General features: G+C 38.4%; 1 protein-coding gene across 1 annotated transcript in view; it reads right to left on the reverse strand.

Annotated features, from left to right (window-relative positions):
• Positions 1-11,398, reverse strand: part of PTPRN2 (protein tyrosine phosphatase receptor type N2) — a 688,626-nt gene that overhangs the window by 308,799 nt on the left and 368,429 nt on the right. Inside the window, exon 11 of the mRNA XM_029911620.1 lies at positions 821-885. Within this exon, the coding sequence (XP_029767480.1) occupies positions 821-885 (65 nt within the window). The remainder of the gene's footprint in view (positions 1-820; positions 886-11,398) is intronic.

The raw sequence follows: 11,398 nt of genomic DNA on the forward strand, positions 1-11,398 counted from the left end.
TAAAGTTACTCATGTGCTTAAACTTTGCAGAATGGGCCATTAGTCATGAACCATCAAAGAAGAAGAAACACCAGAAATTGAGAATGAATCAAATAGTTAATTTACTTCAATGTTACCAATTTGTGGTTAATTATTCTTAATACCAAGAGTAATATAAACACAAGAAACAAACATCTGTCCAGACCTATGAGCATTTTCCACTAGCAAAATTACTGAATTATAAAAGAAAAAAAATCCCTTTATGTACATAAAATTAGCACCAAAATTAGTATTCACCTGCAGTTCATACAAGGTTCTTAGCAGAGAGCATCATCTTAATTAATAAATGATAAAATCCTTAATAGAGTTTTTGCTTCAAATCACCATAATGGAACAGAAATATTTTATTTATATTTCAAATTAAATAAAAAATGCACTGAAAATAAGCAAGTGATTCACAGATAGGTTCATCCTTTACATCAAAAGACACTTTACCCCAAATTTAGATTTTAATTGATCTAGATGAGATTGTACTCCATTGAAACCGGGGGGATAATAAGACACTTCAATTGCCTTGATCATCTTTGGGGATTTTGTACCTTATATACAACAAAGCTAGGAAGTGCATTTCTTAATGGCTGCTGAGCTTTACACATAAGTTTTGTGCTTTATTCTCCATGGGGTATGGCACTATGTGGCACTTTGACAGATGCAGCTGTATCATAAAAAGGCCCTTAGCATTATTAGCACTGGTAGTTCATATATATCCATGAGCTCTAGGATTTCATAAAAGAACAATTAAAATGTTTTTGAGAGTAAAAAACGCCCCCAAGTCACTTACCTCCCCTACGCCAGTCTGCAGAATCTTCAGTCCAATAGCTTTTTCAAGCTTGTATTTGTTGACATCTGTTAGAAAAATTAAGATACAGAGACTTAAGGAAAAGCTGGGATTTTGATGAGTCTGCAGCATTCACTATATAATCAAGTTTTTTTTCCCCTTCCCAACAAATTCAATATAATTGCTGTTTATCTTATTTATCTATGGTATATGTTTCACTCATAGCAACACTACTATTGAGCCTTTGTGTCATTAATCTTTCATTATTATCTAAAAGAGAAAGAGCAAAACCAGATGTGTTTACTTCAATATACTACACCTCCTTTAGTTTCAGAGCGACGGAATGGCACAATATAAATAAATCATACCCAACTCTACAATGGGGATGGAATAAAATTAAATTGAGCCTGGACCAATCAAATCTTTGGAATCCACCCACCCCAAAAAAGACATTCAAGGATGTCACATGAGGCGGATTCAATCTCCTCTTTTTGAACACACTTCCTTCTAGCCCCTCTGCCCCAGACAGACTTTTCCCCCTAGTTCAGCCCCACTCCTGATGATAAACTCTTGACTTCCTTTTCCTGTGACATCAGAAGGCCCTAGTCTTCTCCTCTTTAAGCCCCTTCCTGGTCCCAACACACCCCTGTAATGTGAGCAATATTTTATTATTACAATATTTATATCCCACAGCTGTGAATAACTTTATAACAAATTACCCCTGCTTTGCAGATAAGGTAACTAACTAAATTGTCCCACAATCTATGAAGCCCCCCTTTAAATGAACTAAGCCAGTATTTAATTGAGATTTTCTCATTTAACACTTTCCACACAGCAGGCATTGAAAATAAACCAACAAAAAAAACCAAGCACAAAACCAAATAAGTCACTGAAGCAAATCAAATAAGTCTGTCTGAATATAGTAAACCCAGATAGACATAATGAAGGGAGTGCCTAAAACAGTCACCCCTTTCATAAAAGAACATTTTAAGTGCTGTAGTTACAAAGTATGGCATTACAGCAGACTATTTTCATGGGCATGTTTAGTGACTTTATTCGTTCAGGGCCAGATCCAAAGTGCAAGTCAAATGAGACTCCCACTGATTTCAACGGGCTTGAATCAGGCCTTTAGAGCTCATCTTCATTTCCTGTGTATGCATCATTTCTATTGATTCCAGTATCCGTTGTTTGTGTCCAAGGAATGAAGAATCAAGTCTTCAGCTAATTCCAGTTAAGAACATGTGGTGAAATCCTGGTCCTACTGAAATCAGTGGGAGTTTTGCCATTGACTTCAACAGGGTCAGGACTTTATCCATGGATTAAAATAGAGAGGAGATCTAGGTCTGTCTTTTGGATGTACATAACTGTTAGCTTTATTTTTTATATAGGGTACCTCCCAAGGTGATGGTCCCAGTTAAAACCCCTATCTAGAAAAGCACTTAAACACACTATTTGCTGGACTGGGACCTAAAATGCAGAGAAATTAAATACATTAGATTAAATATTGCTATTTACTGTTTATATAATGCTTTACATCTTCAAAGTGCTTTAGCCACATTAACTAATGTGTTTACCCTCACCATGCCAGAGGGAGTTAGTTAAGTAAATATTGTTATCTCCACTTTCCCCAGAGGGAAACTTGAGGCAGAGACAGGCAGGGACTTGCCCACTGCTGTGCAGAGGATCAGTGCTTGAGCCACGTTTAGGATTTTAGACTTCTTAAGCCTGATTTTCAAACTGCAGGCCTGCGCACTGATATGCTTACCATTAAGGTATTTCCATATGCACATGGACAGGTAAGTGGCCCCCTAGCAAGTGTTTGCACACATACGTGAAACATGTCTATTAGCAATGCAGTTTTGCAAATATACATGTAGGGTGGGGAACTGCTTGAGGGGGACTGTAATTTGAGCTTTTGAGTTGCTGGGTTTGTGGGTAGTGAGTTATATTGAACTGAACTGCTGCATAGTAGTTACATTTGGGTATTAATTTTCTTGTATCCTTGAGTTATTTCAAGGGTGCCTACGGTGTATTGTATAAATCTAAATAAATCACTTAATCAATCATTGTAATCAACCTCCAATTTCCAGCCTCGTGCTCGTTCTCCTGCACCATGCTGCCTCCCACCTACACATTCATTTATAGCATGCACATTCAAAGCATTTTTATGCCAAATACAATAATTGAGAAGAAGCTTTATAAAAATAGAAAACTCCACAGGCTGAGTCAGAGCAACAGAACGTCCAGCAGAATGCGTTGTAGTTCACTGTTTGTACGTGATAAATAAGACGACATAGTATAGCAGAAATCAAGTAAATGCAGTACATGTGAAAAAAAAAACAAAAAAATCTCATATGGTTCTGTATGGCCCCTACGCTTAATAAGAAAATGTTGGGCCTGCTGTATTTATTACAATGTATTTGGTCAGGAGGTAATTTAGTGATTTTTCTTATCTTCTTCCACAGCTTCACTATCACTGAAGTTATTTTACTTTCAATAAAGCATACTTAAAAACCACCTTTACAGCATAATTGCCAGTTGATATAGGCCAAAACACAAAGAACAGCTCTTACGTTATCGCCATTCAACTCAATAAACACCTGCCAAAATTGAAACCACCTAGGGTTGCCAGGTGTCCCGTTTTCAACTGGAACACCTGGTCAAAAAGGGACTCTCCCCAGCCTGGTGAAAATGAGCAAGTGAGTGAGGTTGAGGGAGAGTGAGTGGGAGGGGGAGGGGCCTCGGAGAAGGGGCGGGACAAGGGTGTTCAGTTTTGTTTAGTTAGAAAACTGGCAACCCTTGAAAGGCCTGATTAAATCCCATCTTGAAAGTGGCCAAACTCAGGCTTTGACAGAATGCAGGAGAGGGCCCTCAGCAGAACCTCCTGATGTTCAGTTCTCGACACTTATAGGAGGAGTTTTCCAGCTGACTTTAAATCCTACAATGGGGCACAAAAGGAGAGGTAGTCTTGGAAACAGAGGGGCCCCAGGCTATCTAGTGTGTTATAGATTATCTATAACATCTTGATTTGAACCCAGAAGTGAACAGGAAGCTAGTGCAAAGATTGGAAACTAGGTATTATATGCTCAGTATGCATGAACCCACCTCAACAGTGGGTTTTCCAATGGCTAAAAATCAAGGTGCTCTTTAAGTTTAATTTTCCCGTGCCTAAATTTTTAGACACACAATTTTCTATTTCTTAGGAGTTCAGCAACCAAATGTCCCGTCCCCTGTCCCCCCCAAATCCCTTGGAGTTGTGAATGTAAACTGCATTTGTTCATGCCATCAGGTAGAAAGACACCTAAATCCTCATCCTGCAGCCCTTGTGCACCCATGAAAGTTCATCAGAATTTTGGGTACACAAAGAATTCAGAATCAAGCCCTTAAAGCAATCTGAATTCAGAAGAGCTTTTGAATGACCAAAACCTCAGGTTTATGAGAATTCACACGACAATTAAGAAATTCACACTACAATTAACCTAAGAAAACAGCGAATTTACCTTTTACACACACACACACACACACACACACACACGTAAAAAGGTAATGTTCAATTATAGTTATTAAAACATTTTGAAAGTGAAAATTATTGTATAGGTTCTAAGCATATTACGATGTTTACAAAATTGTTCTTGTTTTATTATTTATACTCAATAATATTTTTAAAAATTCAGGCCAAAATTTTCAGATATAAACACCTAAAGTTTGGGGCCATATTTAGGCACCTAAATAAAAGTGACTTGATTTTTAGAGCTGTTGACAAATTCCACTGAAGTCAGTGGCAGCTGCTGAGCTCGCCGCCCCACTGAAGAAATCTGACCACTTATTTAAATGCCAAAATATGTATTTTGGTACCTAATTTTAGGTATCCAAGTTTGAAAATGTTGGCCCTTAGATGTGTAAATGGTTAACCAAAATTTTTAAACACAGAGGACAGGGCATCCAAAAACAGGGATGGAAAACTGAGCCCAGATATTTAGAAGCACATTGAGAATCCTTTGAAAATCTGACACTTGACATTTTAGAAGCACTAAATGACATCTAAAATCAGCATCATCTAACTTTTCTTTTATTTCCATGTTATCTACATATTGGTAGATATTTATTTTGCAATTTTTTTTTTAAAAAAAGGAAAGAAGTAGCTGCAGCCAACGCCCTATATTTCACATTCTAACAGTTATTTTTATAGCCAATTTTTAAACTCCTAAAATTGTAACCGAGGTGTGACACACTCATCAATAGAGAGGCACTAGTGGAAACTGCTATAAAAAAAGTCAGTGAGCAAGCTATAAATCCCTTTTTTTAATCTTCCACTGAGACAAAAAGGGTTTCCAAACACACAAAAAAGAAGTCCTTTAAAATTAAATTCACTAGATGAAGGATATGCAAATTACCTGAAGAAGCGGAACCCTATAATGTTCTCAAAATTCTGCAATAGCCTATTTAATTAGTATTTTAATTTATCAGAATAATTCTTTGCACTTGACAATTTATGCAGTATTCCATATAATTAAGTACGTAGCTACAGTGGAATAATTTTGCCTACTTTCTTTATACTGGTTATTTTAACCTGAAAAAATCTGTGCAAGTCTCTTCTGTGATCTAAATTACAATGGGGACAACTTAATGGCTTTGCTCTATTAGAGAGCACGATGAGAGTGTTACTGAGTGTTTAAAGGTAGAGGTTGTCACTGTTTCTAGACCTTGGTAACCTGAAGGGAGGTCTGATGCACTTTGAACAGCATCATTTATTTCTTTTAGCACAGGTCATCTCCCACTGATATAGTCAGAAATTCTTCAGTGGCAAACATATTTTATAGTTTATCATAGGCAGGGCCAGCCTTAGATTCTACGGGGCTATATGAGATGTAAGCTATGTAGGTCTCCGTAATTTGCATAGCACATTTGTGAGGGGGAGGGGTTGGGAGCAGATGGTTCAGGTATACTTACTATATAGCACATACAGTGAGTCTTAGCAAGTAGCATGTAACCTACATGGCCAAAGCACTGCCTGGTTCTCCCACTGTGCCCCTGGGAAGGGAATTTTTGTGAGGGAAGCAGATCCATAGGGATTTCCTCAGATATTCCCCTGCATCATTCCTTTGAGTGGGCCACCATTTGTCCCTGTCCAAGGAAAACAACATTGCTAAATCTGAGAGGGGATCTGTGGGAGGCGAGGGCCACCCATACAGAGATCCTGTGACTTTGGCATCCAGAACATCGTCCCCAGCAGCACCTTGGCAACACAGTTTCAGTGGCACCGCACTGTAGGAAACCCCCCCCCCCAACTGCAGTGTCTCCTTGGGAAGGAGAAAGGAAAGGAAGGAAGGAGGATCCACACAAAGGGATACAGTCTAGGACTACTTTCACTTTTTGGGAGATGTTCACTGGGTGCAAGGGAAGAACACATGTGCCCATCTGAGCCAGCCCCACCCCCTCCTGCCCCATCTCCACTCCCTTCCCTGTATGCCCAGCACGGACCCAGGCTGTGTAGAAAGCTCTTCACAGGGCCTGGGACTGGGGAGGACAATGTTGTTGAAGCACACAAGCCTCCTTTCCAAGCATGTGTGGAGAACCCCTCCGTCCACGTATCACAACCTGGCCCCATGAAATGATAGCCTGAGAATGTATTTATTTTCATTTTGCCAGACAAGTCCAAGCAGCTGGCTGTAGTGTTGCTTAGCCACCCCCCTGCCCCCAACAGTGTTTCAATATAAACAGTGTTTCAAGGGAAATCATATTATAATATTTGGGCACCTCCCCACCTGTCAAAAAGAATTAAAAGATTCCAGAGGTAGCCTGCTTTAGCACAGGAGATGTACTGACTAAGACTGCAGTGGCATTCACACCATTTAGTCTAGAAGCGGAAAAAAATCCTTGACATTTCAGCACCCTCTGGGCCTTTACTTCCCAGAAGAAGCTGAAATGTTAGGGGGTTTATTTCTCTCTCTCTTTCCTCTGCTGGACTAAATAATACTTGGCATTTATATGGTTCCGTTCCTTTCATCTGAGGATCTGAAAGTGCTTTACAAATATTAAGCAATCCTCACAACATCCCTGTGGTACACGTTGTCTGACTAAACCTTGTTTGCATTGTAAAAGCCAGTAATCCTGTGACTGAAATCAATGGGACTATTCAAGTGAGTAAAACAGCAGAATTCAGTTCATTATTCTGAATGTACATATGGGTAAACTGAGGCACACAGCGGTTTCAGGGTCTCATCCAAATCCCATTAAGTAAACAGACTCCTTTTGACTTCAGTGAATTTTGGATCAGGTCCTTAGACAGCACAATAGCAATTGATACATAGAATGATATATACACAGTTAGAGATAGGTGTTCTCACAAGTGTCTGTACAGATTGATAATTTGCTTGTGCGTGAAATTCAAGGTTGGATTCACTCTGCTTTGTTTAAGATCTATATATGGTACCTACCAGAGCACCTTCTGCCAACCCACTATTCCAATACCTTCTCTGTTTGAGGCCTTTCCCCCTAAATCTGAACATTTCCCTGGACCCTAAATGAGGGTATTCTCAGGAATTCATTCCCTGTTGCGATTTGACAGAGCCGAAATTTGTTGTCGTACAGCACAAGGTGCTATTTCCTCTGGCTTTTGCCTGGGCGGGTGACCCTGGTGGAGCTGTGTTTCACTTTTTTGATGGGCTAGGGAATTTTTCATTTCTTTTTTTATTTTCAATATAGTCTCTGATTTTGTGACACCATTAACAAACTCCAAATCTTCCTTAAGACAGAACTCAAGTTATGCATAAAGCGTGATGAATAGATTTTAAGGACAGAAGGGACAATTATAATCATCCAGTCTGACTTCCTAAATAACACGGGGGGGGGGCGGGGAGGGGGATGGCTGCCTGGCAGGCCATAGAATTTCACTGAGTGGTTCCTGCATCAAGCCCATAACTTGTGAATGAGGTAGAGCTTTGAGAAATCAGCTGTCACAGGAAGGACTGAAATATTTTGATGACTTTTTCTTAAAAAAAAAGTCAACTTACAGTTAAGGAACAGATTTAGACCAATGAGAGGAAAAATATCTCACTGGGGTATCTACTCACTTACAGAGTTAGAGCCTTTAGGGTCCACATTTTGAAGTTTTTCTCTACAGCATGAGGGCTAGAGACATACTTTTAATAAAAACAAAAGCTGATTTTCATGTGATTCATAGATTCATACAGTTTAAGGCCAGAAAGGTCCATTATGTCATCTAGTATACCTCCTGTAAATTACGGGCTATTCAATTTCACCCGGTCACTCCTGTGGTGAGCTTGTGTTTGACTAAATCATAGCCTGTTTTTGGCTAACGCATATCTTCAAGAAAGTTGGGCTTCCTGGAGTTGGTGCTTAAAAACACCAAATATTGTGAGACTCTAGGAGTTTCCAGCTCTGAAACTGTCATTTTTAGATACCAAAAAGCTATTTTATAGGGGTTTAAGGTTTTCTTTGAATCCTGTACACTTAGCCTAATGTTATCTAAAGCATCTGGCTTTACATGCAAAAGCATATGAAAAATATTTTTAGTAAATTATTCTAAATCTCTATAACATTTCTTTCTGATATATGCAGTAGATACATAATACAGGAGTGTGACTTAGCCTACAGGTTTTACTGAGACTCATTGTGGATTTCATCACTCATCAGTAAGTGCCAAACCCAAACTCATGCTCACAAAATCTTTATTCCACATCACAGCACCACATATTTCACACATGATATACAACACACAGATATAAATGCACAAAGGCATGCATGTGTGCATGAGCACATGCTCAGAGCACGTCTAGTATAATATAAACTGGCTCAATACTACATATAGCCCAATGGGTTTATGCAGTACTACCACCAACTTCAAATAATAAGGGAATCAATCTGGGAAACAAATCCTTGGAGCACAGAAAGTGAAAATATGACATCATTCTATTAAGGGTTCTTGGGGTGAAGCCTTGCACCCTTTATCCCTTACTCTAATTCTTATTCGAAAAATACTACAAGCAAGTGGCATTTCCAGCAAGGACCATACAAAATAGATACATTCAAGATAAAGTCCAAACGTACACCACCGCTGGGGTTTGGTTTCATTGGTAATTTAGATATAACAGTAATGAAACAAACACAGGCAAAGCTTTCTTTTCAAGTGTGGCTGTTCCTCTTCTGTCCCAGCCTCTATTTCTCTTTGCCTCAGAGAATGAGAGAGAGGCTTCTCTTATGTCATCTCTGCAGCTAATAAGATGCACCTGCCACTGTTACTCAGTAGTAATTACCTTGCATCTTCATGCAGGGTTCAAGTACCAGTCATCAGGGTGACCCAGAGGAATTCTGCATAGAGATACATGTACTTCTGAGTTTACCATCTCTTACAAACACAGGAGTCCTAGTCCATATTCATAAACCTATTTTTAACGATACTGCATATTTTATCCCTCTTCCTCGCCACAAACCTGTTTGAATTAAGGCTTAAATTCTAAGTAGCAGCTTTGTGAGTTGTACCTGGTCACTGCCAGGGTAATCTCAGGCATAGATGCTCTTTGCTTTACTGCTGTTCCAATCTCCAAACTCCAGGATGCAAATAAATAAATAAATAAATAAGTAAAAGTCACAACATGAACATCCTCTGTGTTCCAGCTTCAAATGAAAAACAACTGACTCAAACGGTCAGGCACAAAGCTGAAATGCTTCCTCATCCCAAAACCTAAACATCTATTTTTCAAACATGAGTCTACAGGTTACAAGCAAAAGCTGTTTTAACTCTTTGTTTTCCATCATAACTGGGTGAATAAGTGAGATCTTTCTATTCTGTTATCTCTTTTGTAATGTCTGGCTAACTGGCAGGCAGATCTGAAATGGAAATGGTTACATGGAAGTTAAGCCACGTGGTAATACTAGTGATAGCCTGGTAAATGTTATGCCAAATCCACTTTTCAAGTAATTTTTCATATGATTTTAATTAGATGTTATTTCAATCTCACTTGCATATCAAGTGCATCCAATATGTTTCATGCATCCAATATGTTCGGGTGATTTTTTCCCACCACTCCTTGTTGCCTTGAGAAATTTAAAATATAGCTTGCATCTTCAGCAATTTTCAGTATACACATGCTGTAAAACCTACTATAGCCAATCAAACTGACAGGAGAAAGGTGAAGTTTAGGCCACTGTTGCTGCTCTTAATACAACTGATACCTTGGCTTCTCATAGTCCTCAATACAAGACATACTACAGCCAAGGCTATAAGTCTACAATAAGGGAACTTTCCACTAGTTTCACTAAGCATCTAATTAAGTTTAGTTACATGACCACAACCCCCTGTGAGGTTGGTACTAGTGCACAGGTATCTATAAAAGCAGAAATTGGCTGTAGCTGAGTAGCTGGAAACAGCTCCCAGATATATATTTTAAATCAACTGTCTAAAGAAAAAATGTCTTCTCCGCACCCTAAATATGGAATTCCCCCCAAAAAAATTCCCCTGATCTAACGTGCAGGACAGATACTATTTAGTTCTGGACCAGTAAAATTCTGATATCTCAGGAACCTACAGAGTTCTCTCTTTACATTGTTAACAACTATAATCTTAGGTACGTAACTGCATGTATTTATTTATTTCTATTCATTTAAAAATAATTGCTTTAACTATCCCTTTGAAATACAAATACAATGTTGTTTTTAAAAAGTTATTTTAGATTAGAGGAGTTTTAAATGTATTAACTATAATTTTCATCTCCCACTGGATCCTGTTCAGTTGGATTCCATGGTGACAAAAAATGGTCCAGTCCTCTTAAAAAAATCCCTCTAAACATTGCTAAAATAGACTTTATGTAATATATATGGCGCATATAGCATATAGGATGGTTTTATGTGAAGATTTTATAGGCACTTGTTTGGGATGACCTGAATAAGTCACCATGATTTTACCACTCGTATAATGCCAAGTTCATTCTGTCTAACCTCTCTGACACCAAAATATCATGTATTCTCTACATTACACACAGAGATATATAAAAAGCTTCTGTAGTTCAGGTTACATGAGTGTTTACATTCTAACCTTCAGTTTTCAGTTACTAATAACCTGCAGATAATGCCACTAATTTTAGGGGTAAATTTTCCAGGCATTGTCTCTGTCTGAGCAGGGTTTTATTTTTTAAAGTGTGAGCAAAAACTAGTTAATTTGTTTTGGAAAAAAAAAGGAGAGTCAACCAACCAACCAATCAACCAACCAACCAATTTTCCCCATTACAAACATTTTCTTCCAATATCTTTTGAACACCCCAGCAGCAAAAGACTGGGAGTACAAAGCTAAAAACTGGTAAATATCCTTCCCTTGGAAAACCAATTAAGTGTTCCTGTGAAAACTGGTTTTGATTTGGCTGAGTTATGAGAATTTGAAAATTGCACTTAAAGAATGTATAGAAGATTTTTAACAATAGTAATTATATTTTTAATATCAGTCATGCATGTTCTGAGCAAAGGTAGAGAGCAATGTGCATGCATGTTTTGCTACTTAACTGCTTACTCGAATATATATTGAATACTACTACTATAAGGTGGGTGCATAACTGGCTGGATAACCGT

The sequence above is a fragment of the Terrapene carolina genome, unplaced genomic scaffold, assembly GCF_002925995.2.
Source record: "Terrapene carolina triunguis isolate 2854851 unplaced genomic scaffold, T_m_triunguis-2.0 Scaffold111, whole genome shotgun sequence".
Taxonomy (NCBI): domain Eukaryota; kingdom Metazoa; phylum Chordata; order Testudines; family Emydidae; genus Terrapene; species Terrapene triunguis.